The 15,130-nt window shown below is 41.0% G+C and overlaps 1 protein-coding gene across 3 annotated transcripts in view; it reads right to left on the bottom strand.

Moving 5' to 3' along the window:
- The window catches only part of PSME4 (proteasome activator subunit 4), a 77,876-nt gene extending 63,996 nt beyond the window's left edge, over positions 1 to 13,880 (bottom strand). For all 3 annotated transcript variants that reach the window (XM_016222141.2, XM_087823559.1, XM_087823560.1), the window contains exon 1: positions 13,639 to 13,880. In XM_016222141.2, coding sequence (XP_016077627.2) covers positions 13,639 to 13,880 — 242 coding nt within the window. The remainder of the gene's footprint in view (positions 1 to 13,638) is intronic.
- Positions 13,881 to 15,130: the final 1,250 nt, after the last annotated feature.

A 15,130-nucleotide genomic window follows, 5' to 3' on the forward strand; every position in this document is an offset into this window, starting at 1 on the left:
TGCTTTTTGTTTTCCAGAAATTCCTTAAAATTCTTGCTCCACTAACAGCACTCTTATTTTCTCAGGCTGCTGTGTATTTATTCAACTCTCTTCTGCGACTTCAAGGTATAATCCCATGACTACACCTCAGTACTACTCGAGCAGACAGTAAGGGAGGCAGAACAACCGGACCTGAGAGGTGGTTGTGCCGCTACCAGTAATTACTGTGAAAGTTCCTTAACTACCCGGGGCTGGGAATGCAAATGGATTAGTGAAGACACAGATGTATACATATACATATACATATACATATACATATACATATACATATACATATACATATACATATACATATACATATACATATACATATACACATACACATACACATACATATACATATACAACCTAAGCCAGGCTGCCAGAGGTTCTTCAGGCTGCTGAATAGACATGGTACAGCCTCTTCCCAAAGCCTCCCTCAATTTCTCTAAGTTTAGAAGTAAAAGCTAAGATCACTGAAATGCCAGTTTTAAGTAAAAACAAGCCTTATCTTTTAAACCCAGCACACATCTGAAAGGTGAAGCGGAAGAGCCCAAAGCAGCAGTCCTCGCTTTCAGTGGCTACTAAGGCCTTGCCAGGACTGCAGAGGTCCCCAGGGCTACACACTCTCTTTCCCCTGTGGCTAGGATACTTTTATGGGAAAAGTGGGAAATGCTGCTCTAAGCCACTGAAATAACTTAGCTACAGTCCATTGTTTTTACCACAGTAGAAAAACAGCTGTGTGTTTAACATGGGAGACATAAAATTCAGAGCCCAAATGTAATATTAATGAAAAGAAGAGACCACCAGGGGGATTTCTAGAGGAGCTGGAACTGCTGACAAAATTAGAGGTTTTTCGGGAAATTGCTCAAAAATCTTTTATTTCCCCATCAACCAGCAAATAGTTCTCGCCAACCAGAAGGTTGGTTCTGCTTTCAGCATTTCTCAAAATGCAGTCTAAGAAGATTTCTTCTGGAGAGCACAAAAGTCCTGAGAGAAAAAATTAATAACTGGTCTTCATTAAAATTAAGAATGTCTATTCAGCCCGGCCAGTGTTGCACAGTAGTTGAGCACAGACCCATGCACCAAGAGGTCACTGGTTCGATTCCCGGTCAGGACACATGCCCAAGTTTCAGCTGCAATCCCCAGCAGGGGTCCTGCAGCAGGCAGCCAATGAATGTATTGATGTTTCTGTCTCTCTCTCTACCTCTTCCTTCCTCTTTAAAATAATTTTTTTAAAAAAGAATGTCTATTCACAATAAAACACCATTAAAAATGAAAAGCTCAGGTATTTGGAATACATACATCTGACAAAGGACTCACTCAAATTACTATGAATCATCCCTTCAAATCAATAAGAAAAAGATACAACCAAGTAAAAAATGGGCAAAAGACTCACTCCTTAAAAGATAACATTCAGATGACTACTAAGCATATGAAAAGATGCTCAATATCTATACCTAACCGTAAAAGCAAAGTAAAACCACAATAAGGTCCCACACACACTTCACACTCACCAAAGTGGCTAAAATTTAAAAGCCTCACAACATCCAGTCTGGGTGAGAATGTAGAGCAAGGGGCCCTTTCTGTTAAGGGTGGGCACATAAACTGGTACAGCCACTCTAGAAACACCGCCGGACGTGGCCTCGCAGATGTCTATTATTAGACATCACACTATTTAAAATGCATATTCATTGGCTCCATCTTAAATCTACTCCATCACAAATACTGGGAGTATTATATGCAATAAAGCTGTTATGCCTGGCCAGGTGGCTCAGTTGGCTGGAGCGTCGTCACATACACTGGTTCCGATTCCCAGTCAGGGCACAAACCTAGGGTTCGGGTTCGATCCCAGTCAGGGAACATACATGAGGCAACCAACTGATGTTTCTCTCTCACATCAGTGTTCCTCTCTCTCTCCTCCTTTCCTCCCTCTCTAAAATCAATGGACATATCCCAGGGTAAAGATTTTTTTTTAAAAGGCTGTTTATAAAGAAAATGAAATTGAAAAGCAAAATACTGAGAATAAAGACTGAGAATCTTTATTTTTTAAAACTACTCTAGTTCGAACAGAAAACCTTTTTCCAATTAATTTTCATATTATATTTTAGGACAAAGAATTACTACTAGATCTCTCAAAATACTTGGAAACCTTGGTAACAGTCATGATTGAAGTTCTGAACAGACTGTTTCCTTATAGATGACACGTCACCATGATCCATTCTCCCACGAGAGGGAAAAATAACAGTAAAAGGCAATACAAAAGCACTTTTCAACCACTTCCTCCTAACAACCCTATAGTGTATTATTAAAATGTTTTAATTTTTAATCTTAAGAAAGACTGCGGAATACCAGGGACAGTAATTATCTAAGAAAATGTACAATACTGTCAAGGTTTTTTTCTACTCTACATCTTGATAGTTTAGTATACATTACAAGGAAATTTAAAGTAAAATATAAAATTAGACAACACGATTGTAAGAATTAGTTTGGCTGGAGGCTAAAAATATTGGTTTTCAATACAAGCTTTGTCAGTCACCAGTTATTTTTATTAAAGGCAATCACTGGGTTTCTAATCCATCTATATCCATCAATAAAGTAAAATTAACATCATTTCAGAGGAACATTAAGACTTGTGTAATTATAAAACATGCAAGAACCTTAGCAATGATATTTAACCTTAAGAAAATGCTTTATATTTGGGGTAGTTCTACTGAAAAGACAAAATATGAAATTTTAACTTGAAAAAAATTTTTTAAATATGTCTTTATTGATTTCAGAGAGAGGAAGGGCAAGGGAGAGCGAGACAGAAACATCAATGATGAGTCATTCATCAGTTGCCTCCTTCACACCCCCTACGGGGGACTGAGTCCACATCTCCGGCATGTGCCTTGACCAGGAATTGAACCAGTGATCTCTTGGTGCATGGGACGACACTCAACCAACTGAGCCACACTGGGCCGTCTACAGAGTCTTTTTTAAATTAGAAATTTCTCTAAAAGAAATGTGTAGGAGTTAAGTTGGTTAGAGCATCGGCCCAATATGCCCAGGTTGGGGATTCAAACACCTGTCAGGGAGAATACAAAAAGTACCCAATTAATGCATAAATAAGTGGAACAACAAATCGATGGTCCTCTGTGTGTGTCTTAATACCTGATAGTTAAGACTAAATGACAAATATTTTACAGCAAGGAAAGCTACCATGACCAGTGAAATCCCTGACAGTAACTTCAACTCTTCCCTCTACCAAAATGAATATCACACACTTTTGCTATAGCTATATCAGTTCCAGTATTTTCTTTCTGTTCCTAAGGTGTCACCAAATAGAAAAAAAAAGGGGGGAGGGCAAAATCAGCAGAGAAAACTAGAGGATCAGGAATAAATTATTTTGACTAAGTCCATCATTACACATAATATTGAAAATGCAAATAACAGCTTCTCACTGCTAGAAACAGTGAATGAACAATAAAATGAAGTGTTTTCTCATAAGCCTACCTCTCCTCTTTTAAAAAGGCATTTCTAGAGCAAATGACACGTACAGGATGAGAGTTATGCTACCCGGAAAACCAAATATACAGAAATAAGGGAATAAATGAAGTACTGTTAGTTCTATGATTCTTTTTTTTTTAACCAAAGTTTCATCATATGTAGTAATCATTGAATAGAATCTTAAAAGACTAGAAAGCTGTCGTCACTCTGAATAGGCAACCCAGGGTCAAGATAATCTGAGCATTAGGGGGAAGAGGCACAGGAGACAGCTCTAGGAAGAGGAACAGAGTAAGAACAGGGTACTTCTGTGGCAAGAAGACACAACCAAGAGAATGTTTCTTCTCTCCCAAGAGGTCAAGCTGAAGATCAAGAAAGGGGATACGCTATCACAAACAAAGCACACAACAATAACGGATATTAATTCCAAGTGACTGCTGGTATGGAACAAAGGCAAGTTAGTTGCTATGTAATATGGAGGATGTCTTGTTTCCATTCTTGCTTGCTTTGCAATTCTCAACACTATAATCAACTTTGGATAGACAGCTTTACTGATTTCAACATAGTAGCCAAGCAAGCAGGAAGAGCATGGTTCTACAAGATTGCTGGGAATTCAAATTGCTCTATGTTAGTCTCCCAGGCAAGTCATTTAATCTCCTATGTATATACGTAAAACCTAGATGTCCTCACAAAGCTACGGTGATAGATAATTGATTAACATACATGAAAGACATTCTAATTTAACTGTTCTAGAATGGGGGACAGGGGGCTCCAGGTACCAGTTGTTTTTTATAAGCTTCCCAGATGTCTCTCCACGTTTGGGAAATAACACATGCTTTAAAAAAATCTATTTAAGTCATTAAAAATGTAATACTAATACAATCTGTTACAACTTATATTTCTTTAATTGGTTATGAGGCAAAATATATCTTAAGATGTTTTACTATAATTATTTTCTTGTGAATTATTTGTTCATATCCTTAGAAACCTCTCTATCCTTTAAGACCTCCTCCTTCATGAAGTCTTCTTTCATTCCCAAACAAAAGTGCCATCTCTGTCCTCTCTGCCCCTTAAATAGCTTGTACCAAACCTTGAGTATTTTTCATATGCTATCTCATAATATAGTTATATATGTACACATTACTCTATTTCTTTAGATGACTGAAAGATATTTGGCAGCAGGGACTCCCCCCCCCCCCCCCCCCAACACCTATTTAGCCCTCAGCTCTAACCAGAGCTGAAATAAAGTGGATATTCTGAGAAACATTTTTTTCAACAGCTTTAATATACAAGTGTATCAGGGGGAATATACTGGGCTTAAGTAATTACAAACAGCTCACCAGCTCATCAGAGCAAATTCTATTTTTAAGAAAGAAAAAAGAAAACCTACGAACTAACAATAAATATTTGACCAGATTAAGCAAATTGGCTTTAAAACATTAACAAGTTTCCAAAACACTAAAAAACAGGTCTCTCATCTTTATGTAGTATAGTATTTCTTTTATTTCTAAAAAAAATATATTTTTGATTTCAGAGAGAGGAAGGGGGGGGGGAGAGAGAAACATCAATGATGAGTCACTAATCGGCTGCCTCCTGCAAGCCAACCCACGGGGCTCAAACCCACAACTGGGACATGTGCCCTGACCAGGAATAGAACCTGGATCTCCTGGATCATAGGTCAATACTCAACCGCTGAGCCATGCCAGCTGGGCTCAAGTACAGTATTTCTAATGGAAAGCTCCACATGGGCAAGGAGGTCTGAGGTATGCAGGTGTCTTTACCCCCATCCATTGCAGGCTGAACAATGCTCACTTAGTTTCAGCATACATATTTCAGACTTATATTCTTCATGACATTGAAATTGACAGGACTATTTCTAAAGTAATAAAGTTATTCACTGCTAACACCTACTAATGATGCCTCTATTCATTTTTTTCCAGGCTGTTTCTCTCTGGAGGCATGCATTTCCTGAAACAGGCATCCATTTCTTGCAATACTTTACTAAGTGTCATTTAAGAGCCAGGGCATGGCAACAACCAATGGAAACATAAAAATAAGTAAGAAATGGCCCTGTAGCATACAACCTTGACAGGGAGACAGGTAACTGATTATTTCAATATAATGCTCTGAGTACAGACTTGTAAGGTCAATTTGCTCATATCTCTGTTTCCCCACATTAAATGGCTTTCTCCAAACTCCTCCATAACTAACCAAATCCTACCTCAAGGCTCAGCTGCAATTCTCCTTCCTGGTGTAATCTTCCCAGGCTACACAGCCCAGGGAGCTTTCCTTCCTCCAAACACATGGTTAAGAGCTAGAGCCCTGTGGTCATCAGGCAAATCTGCTGTTACATAACCTAGCTTAAGTCTCATTTCTTCAGTGGTAAAATTGGGATAATAAACATACCTACAGTTCATGGGGTTGTTTGTGAAAATAAAATAAATTAATGTAGAGCCTTTAGCACAATGCTAGCACATTCTGAGCCCTCAATATATATGGTAGGTAATAACTATAATAAGGCCTTCTTGTAAGATCCCTCAGATTACTAATAATCTATTGTAACTTTTCATTTTCATCTCTTGTATCTTTATAGCTTAATAAATAGGTGTTGTGATATTATTTGAAGTACAGAAAGAAACCTGTGATCAGCAGCTTTCATATTGTTTAGCCACAACCCAGAGTAATAAATACATAACCTAGTATACATATAAATTATATATATATTACACACATAACCAAAAGTCATAAACATTCCCCCCTATCACTTCCAAATTCACTCTAATAATTCTAATTTAGTTCACTAATCAACAAACAACCTCCTGCCCCTAAAAGAAACAGCTGGTTAAGACCTACTAAATGATATATCCTTTGGTCACAGTCCACAATTTAGAAAATTCTCTATTAAACATTTACAAATGAACAGCGATAAAAACTGTGAGAGCCCACAAGTAAAAACCAACAAACAAAAAAAACAACCACAAATTAAAGTCTTAAGATATTTGTCTGTTAAATTATGAATTTTTAAAAAGATTACACTTCTAAATCATTCCTGAATTTAAGTGGTAATTTTTCTCCTACCATACACATAATAGGGACCTCTGTTTGGTATATGTTGACAGAAATATGACAACATTTTTATTGCAATTTCTTGAAAGTAACCTACCTTCCCTCAGAATACAAACTATCCCAACTAAACTTTTCAGGAATCTGCCCAAAATATAAACACTCACATGTAAAAGGTTGCCTTCACAAAATTTCTAGGTCTCAAAAACTACTTCATCCTTCCCTTAAAAAATTGTCAGAAAATTAAATGAAACACCCACTCTTAACAGCTCAAAGATTACTAACACATTCCATTTAGACTATCATTAGAAGATTACAAAGTATTTTTAATAATTCTTAAGCAATCTCCAACTTATATACAATACTATTCTCAAACCCATTTCACAGCTACAATAGTGTTTTTTTAAAAAAGGGAAAAAGCCTTGCCCTGGCCAGGCAGCTCAGTTGGTTAGAGTATTGTCTCCATACACCAAGGTTGCAGGTTTGATCCCAGGGAAGGGCACACACAAGATGAAACCAATGAATGCATAAGTAGGAGGAACAACAAACTGATGTTTCTCTTCCCTCCCTCCCCCCTCCCTCCCTCCTCCCGCCCCTCCTTTCCCCACTCTAAAATCAGTAAATTAAAAAAATTTTCTTTTGCCTGGATGGGAGTGGCTCATCCATCGAGTGTTGACCTGGGATCCAGGAGATCGCGGTTGGATTCCCAGTCAGGGCACATGCCCGGGTTGTGGGCTCGATCCCCAGTCGGGGGCTTGCAGGAGGCAGCCGATCGATCAATGACTCTCTCATCATTGATGTGTGTGTGTCTCTCTCTCCCTCTCTGAAATCAATGAAGATATATTTAAAAAAATACATAAATAAATTTTCTTTTGCAGAAAGGGAAAAAAACCTTTTTAAACTCTAAAATTTAGGGTCTAGGTATTATGAAACTGCCAAATTAGCATAAAAAGGTGATGACCACTACCAAAATTTTACGGTTCATCTTACATTTTTAATATTAAATATTTAATCATACAATTATTATAGACTTATTTTTAAGTGAAATCTCAGGCAAACTCCCTGATCCAACAAATACAATCTGCTTTCTTTAATTAACTTTGGGTGGGTTATGAAACACAATTTCTTCCTTAACCAAAATGCTTCCCTCCACTACTGTGGTTAGAGTATACTTTCTTTTGAACCCAGTATTAAAGAGATCTCATTCCAGATTTGATGTCTCCATTTTGACTGTAAAGGTAACAATTCCTTAGAACGACATAATGCTTTAGTTTTCAAAGAACAAAAAAGAGTTAATTCTAATATTACTGAGAACCTATGAATGTATATACCACTGTGCTAAATGCTGGGAGTGGAGGGAAGGAGATAAATACGGAAAACACTGACCTCAAGAAAGCTCGCAGCAGAGGGAAGGTGTGTACACAGAAGAGAAAAGCATGAACAAGGGATCCAGAGCCAGTGCACTAAAAGGGAAAACGCTGAGCTTAGGCCAAATATGGACGTAGCCAACCTCAAGGTTCCAAATGAGAATATTTATAGTACGTGCTGCTTTAACATTCCAGTGGCAAGCTCAATGAATATAAAGGTTTTTCGTTGTTTGCTCACTGTTGCTTTTATTTTCATGTTCTCAGCTTGCTGTTTACACAGCATGAATGAGATTTTTTTATCTAATTTTCTACAAAGATTAGAGGAAAACACACTTCAATTTTGTATTGGGGGGGGGAGTTCATTAGAAATAAGTCTCACTAGAAATAAAGCGAGCACCCAGGTTCCACAGTAAGGACAGGTTTAGAAGTTGTGCACTTATTTACTAACAGTTAAGCATCCTTTAAAAAACAAGAATCAGCCATCATTTCACTTCAATTAAGAACATGTACTTCAAAAACTTTTATTTTACAACACGAGACCACTTGGAAAAAATGTTCTTAAATGATATATTTGGATCTCAGAAGAACAGCTATGGTACTGTTTTACTAATTTTTTTTCTAACTGCCTTTCTCATTGTAGGGTATTAAAATACACTGGTCAGAATGAGAATTTTTTTTAAAGCAATTAACTGAGAACCCATATTTTCCTTTCCCAAATTTCTTGATGGAGTTACACACCTTACCTAGTCTGTCCCAAATAAACAAAAATGTGACTAAGTGAAAGAGCACAATGGAACTTTCCCAGAGGGCAGAAATCTTTCACTGACATAGCACAAGTGCCAAAGCGTGTCATCCACACAAGGCACTCAGAAAATAATCTGTTCAAAGAAGACTCCTGATGTGACTACTTTGTGTCCAACTATCTATTAATCTATCAACATCAGTGTCTGTTTTTAAAATGGAGATAATTCAAGGAAGTCCTTGTTACCCCAAGATTGATTCTATATCTTCAAGTTAAGAGGGAGGGAAAAAAAGATGAATGTCATAATATAAAAATGTTCATTAATAAGCAAATTTTTAATCTGTCCATGAGGTCTGTCTGCAGTAAACCTTAGACAAAACAATGCAACTGACATGGAAACTCAGAAGTAAAATCACAAATTTTGCAAAAAAGAACTTCATGAGGTTGATCAAAGTGACAATGGGTTATTGCTATTTTTTTTAAGTTTGATAATGGTATTGGTATTGACTTTTTTGGTCTAATTCCTTTTCCCTTAAAGATTCATATCAGAAGCACTTACGAATGAAGTAATATGCTTCAAAAATAAAGTAACACAATAGGCCATTGAGTTGATAAATGTTGAAGATGGGTTATGGGTACATGGAGTTCATTTTATTATTCTCTTCCTTTGTGTATATTTGACAGTTTCCATAATAGAAAAACTGTTCACAGCAAAACAAATAAAGAATATTAGAAAACTGTTCAAATCACATATACTGACAAATGAGATTCTGGTAGAAACAGCCAGTTAGCTAGTGAGAACTGACAAGGTGTTGTAACAGTGACTAAGAGAGGTCCCTGGAAAATGGGAAGGGCCTCAAGAACAACACTGCTATGAAAAATTGAATGTGTGCATGTGTGGAGATAGAGGATGTAATGGAACTCTATTTTCAGCTCAACCTTGCTCTGAACCTAAAACTGCTCTAAAAAATAAAGCTTGTTAATTTTTTAAAAACCTTATGTGAAGGATAGCTTGTTGTGTGTGCTATTATACAACCTCGTCAGAAAAATTCATGTCCCCAAAATCACTTAATTCACTTATTTTGTTTTTTCTTATGGAAAATCAACTTTCTCACTACAAAGAAATTAGGGTTCCCATTTGAGTGTGGTCATTTAATAAAGACAAACCTTTTATACTACTTTCTCTAACTGGTTCTCCCTGATGAATGTGGTAATTTGTCAAGATTTCAAGATTTTTTTTTTTTTTTTACAAATAAAAAGGACTTGTATTTATTATGTACTTCACAATTTCAATACTCAAACATTGGATGCCCTATTAAGAACATCATGTTACTCGGCAATTGAGATTCAGTGGTTAGGATTTTCTACTTTCTTCCCCAAGACAGAGATATCAGTTTATCTGATAACTCATATCTTGACTAAATTAAATACATTATGTGGTTTCAACTGGGATAATCCAATTCCTGTCCAGGAGGAAGGCTACTTACTGTTCTTAATAATAAAACAAGAGAGCTACAGTTTCATTAGCAAATGAAATGATTCCTCAGTATAATACAGTCATTTCATTATAAAACAGCAAAGAGTATAACATTTCATTGTAACAAACAAGACATCTAAATTTGCTTCATAATACACCAAGATCACTTCACTAAAATCAAAATTCTGTGAATGAAAGAAATGATCATGAATGGGGTGAGCTTGTAGGAAAGAGTAGCTCATTCACCAGTTGTCCCTCCTTTCACCCTTCCTCCAGGCCAATTTAAACTAACAGAGAGCTTGCTGGAAAAGTCCTTAGAGATTAGTCCAATGATTTTTTCTTCTTTTCAAGCACTATGTTTTGGAGTCCTAAGCAGGCATCAGGGATTCAATAAAGTGTTACAAAGAAAAAAAATCAGTGTGGTCTTAGCATGAGGAATCCAATTCTGTGTTTTAGATTTTGCTTTTATAAAACAGATTTTTTTAGACACCACTAATAGTCTGCACTATCACTTTCCAAAAATGGGCTCTAAGGCTAAGAGAGGTTGAACAAGACCAAGACGGTAACGTTGGTGGCAAAGCCAGGTATAGATATATTGAGGTCTTAGGACTAGACCTCAGGGCCTCTCATGAAAGGTCCAGAAGTGCAAAGGAGAAAAGCAAGCGTCTTCAATTCCATTCTCTACATTGGCCATACCCGTCATCTACCAATACCATGAGCTGCCTGTCTCTACTGCCGTTTTCCAAAGACCACTAGACTAGTTTGTGCCTCTCTTCCGCTTCCTTGCTTCTTAGAAAATGGCCCTGTGATATGTCATCCGATCTCTCTTGAACGGGTTCTAATACTTTAAACTGTCTGTACAAGAGAAGTTGTGTCATATTACAGGAACAGTTTTTTAAATACACAGAAGTAACCTTTCTTCACAGAGATGCTAAACAGACCCACAAGTCTCGAAATGGACTGAAACAGAATTACGATAACTATTAAAATGAGGTGCAAAGTAAAAAGAGGGGAGCCTTTCGAGAGTGCCTCTCAAACCAGAACTCTACCCCGCCCAGATCTGTGACGCCTAGATTAGGGGTGTAAACTTCTGGTCAGGAACCCAGTCCCAGTGCCTTTGAACAGCATTTACATTTGGGTCTTCTTTGTACTTGATACTTTACAAACTGCTCACAGACTCTAGCACAGTACACAATGGCTTATCTGAGGCTCTACAGGATACAAAATAAAATCATAAAATACCAGAGCGATGTTTCTCTAACCCCCTCATTTGTCTCCCAAGAATACCAAGAAACATATGATTAAAGTAATTTTCCACAGAACTAGTGGGAGAAATTAGATTTTATTTCCATTACTATTCTCCACTCTTCGACAAAGTACTAAATACGATCACTACTCTGGTAATTGACAGCTATCGTCACACGTTCTGGCATCATTTAGATGTAAACTTGTGCAACACACACAAGGCTTAATAAACAACAAGCACAGATATAAACAGGTCACCTTAACATGACTTAGGAGAAAAAAATACAGCCAAGATGACAACATGTCCCACCAAGTTCAAAATGTCTCACAGCACAATCCCAAGAATCAGTTTTCAACATTTAACCACAGTTCCAAAATAAAATTCTATCTGATAGCATTTCTTGCTGGTAATTTAGATAGAAATGGTTTTAAGTTTGTAGGTTATCAAGCCATATAACTGCAATCTTGCCCTAAACACTAAGGACTGTGTCCAATATATTTTGAGCCCTTCCTAGGTAAAAGCTACTTAATACCTAAATAAGCCAAAAATAATAAACCCTAGGTGGTAATTTGCCAAACTTAGTAACAGTAAATGCCAGAAAACAATGCTTAACTATGCCTGTATAGATTCTAGATTCATAAATCCAAATCAGACATGCATTCACACATTGGTATATTTATATACTGTACATCTAAAAGGAGCTGTTTGTGTCTCCCAAAATTGTTATTCCCTGACAAATCTAATCCAAGTGATTAAAGTGGGGAATTACTGGAACTGACAGAGTAACCTTATTTTTACTGTGCCTGAGTAACACAAACAGCTAGGAGGCTCATGTAAAAAATCATGTTAATTTTAATCATTTACAAAACATTCTTCTGTTTTGGTTAAAAGTGGCTCTTCTCCTAGTTGCATTCCCCCCCTCCCCCAAGTCTCCTATGGATCTTAACACCAAAAACTTGACTCTAAGCAAGCAGAAAGCTGTTAACCTTGACATTTTATGGTCACTCTTTGAAAGGGCAACTTAAGTGTTTCAGTTTTGCTTTTTAACTAAAAAGGTAATTACTCCCACCATCACTGCCAAGTAGATACGAGAAATTTGTCAAAGGTTCCCTAATAATCGGCATAATCCTGTGAGGAAACGTAAAGAAGACTATTGCATTACAAAACCCTGAGTCATCACCCAGTTCACTCAGCAGATTTGGGTAAACATTGGATAAGTGATATGTCTATGAGTTCCCCCATTCATACCCCATGCATGAGCATACAATGTTACCAAATTTCGTGTATAAATTAACTAAACAAGATACAGCAAAATTCTTTTAAAAGTTCTTCTGACACAATGAAGATGCCCATCTAGCAAATCAAGTTTCTAATCTCCCCCCCACTCCCCACAACTCATTTTCCCCTAAGTTCAGGTGCACTACAGTTCGCAGCCAGGTTACAAAAAAAAAAAAAAAGTAGTAAAAGACTAGAACTCCTGAAACTGATTTCGATAATCTACATTCACCTCAGCGACTCAAAATTACCACACGTCCCGATACTAAAGACTTCCAGGACACCCTGACAGCGCTTCCCTATTCGCCTTAGTAGCTACATTTCCAAACAGGCGCAATATACACCTTCCCTAAGTTCTAAGACTTAGCATTCTCGACATTAACGTCTAGTAGGCAGCCCAAGTGTGCGCTGAGGGCTGATTTTAAACCAATCTTTACCATCAAACCCACAAACACTGAGCAGGCCCCAAAAAAGTAGAACCTACAAGTTTCCTTCGACCTCCTTCCTATTCTGGGACTGAGAGCTATGTATGAAGCGGCGGCGATCACAGGGGAAGGAAGAACCGGAGGAACTAGGAAAAAGTCAAGAGCTGCTTCCCCAAAGACGAGTCCCCTTCCCACGGGAGCACAGGTCCAAGGAGGACCCTTTGGGGGGCTGCTTATCTCTTTCCCTAGAGACCCCGCAGGTCGGGAGACACCAACCCGACCCCTTGCGGAAAAGCAGCAAGGGGGGGCGCAGAGGGCCGGGGAGAACCGAGGAGGGAGGTCCCGCAGCAAAGTGGTGGGGAGGAAGCCCGAGTGCTTTCCCAAGCGGCCGTGGCGACCCGGGGACTGTGCACGGGGACCACGGGCTCGAGCACCGGCAGCGCTGAGGTCCAGCCACCCGGAGCGGACAAAGAGCGCCCCCCGGCCCCCCGCTCCGAGCCAGTGTCCGTGGCCCAGCCCGCAGGCCCGGGCGCACTTACGTGGAAAGTTTCCTGGTCCAGAAGAGGCCCCCGGGCCACAGCTCCTGGAGCTGCACGGCCCGGCCCAGGTTGCTTTTGATCTGGGCCAGCTGCAAGTCGGACTCGGCGTCCAGGCGCTCGGCGTAGGGCAGCAGCTTGTTGTAGACGATCTCCTTCTGCGGGACGAAGGACCGCGGGCCCGGCCCGGGACGCCCGCCCGGCTCCGGCGGGTCCCCGCCGCCCGCCAGCTCGGCCCGCTCCATGAGCCGCGGGACACCCTCCCACCCCCTCCCACCCGAACCCTCCCCGGCCCCCACCCCTCTCCGGGCTCCGCCTCCTCCGCGTCGTCGTAGCCCTGCGGCCGCCGGCCCGTCGCCCTCAGCCCGACCGCTGGGCCCCCTCCCCCGGCCGGCGCGCTGCTGGCCCCGCGCGGTCCCGGTTCGTTGGCGGCGGCAGCGGCCGCTCTGCTCGGCCCGCACCGGCTCCGCTGGTGACGCTGCAGCCGCCGGCCCGGAGGTTCCGGACGGGCCTCAAGTCACTTCCGGGGCGGGGCGGGGCGGGGCGGGGCGACGGCGTCGAAGGGGGCGGGGCCGCTGGGGCCGCGGGGCGAGCGCCGGCGGGACTGCACCTTCCTGGTCGCCGGCCGGGCTCGCAGCCCTCACCCTCGGGCCCCACGGGCCACGCGTCCGCTGTCCCACCGGAAACACGAGGCCGAATTCCAGGCCATTGTCCTTTCTGGCGGGGGTCGCGGCCTCGTCGCCTCTCCCGAGCCCCGAGTCGCCGTGGCCGCGGGCGGGGCGTCTGGCCTAGCCCCCCCCACACTGAGCTCGTGGAAAAGCCTGGGCGCTCGGACCAGCCCACGTGATACTTACAGATTTTTATTTATTTATTTATTTACTTATTTACTTATTTATTTATTTATTTTTTACTCCCCCCTTTAAGCCCTCGTCTTTCTGGTAATCATTCTACTAGCCGCCCTCCTCAGTTATTCATTCAATCAAATGGGACTGAAACTGATTTGCGTGTCCAGAGCGTGTTTTTGGCCCTGAAGGCCGAGCTAGAGAGCGCGAGGTCCCCGCCCTGCGGGGATCCAGTCGGGCCGGGCTGCGGGCCGGGGGCTCGGTGGTTACTCCGCGGCTCTCGCAACTGCCTCGGCGGCGCCTGAGGGGCGGTGGGCCCGGAGGTCGCAGGGGTGAAGCGGAGGGCGTCAGGTGGTTAGCAGAGCTGACACGGAAATCGAAGGCCGGGGTGACTGCTCAGCTGGCTGGAAAGGAAGGGAGGGGGAACGGGGTGCCAGCCGCGCGGGGCCTCGCGGGGTTCAGAGGGCAGCGCAGGCCGAGGCTGAGGGGAACGTCGGGGACTCTAGGGCTCTACCCTGAAGGCGACAGGAAGGTCTGAAAGGTTTCTTCAGGCATAGGGGTAGTAGCATCTTTATTTTTTTGAAGAATCGCTCTGGCTTTGTATGAAAATGACTTAAACAGACGAGACTGGGTAAAGGAAGATCCCGTGGGAA

Source organism: Miniopterus natalensis, chromosome 13 (genome assembly GCF_054644295.1).
Source record: "Miniopterus natalensis isolate mMinNat1 chromosome 13, mMinNat1.hap1, whole genome shotgun sequence".
NCBI lineage: Eukaryota > Metazoa > Chordata > Mammalia > Chiroptera > Miniopteridae > Miniopterus > Miniopterus natalensis.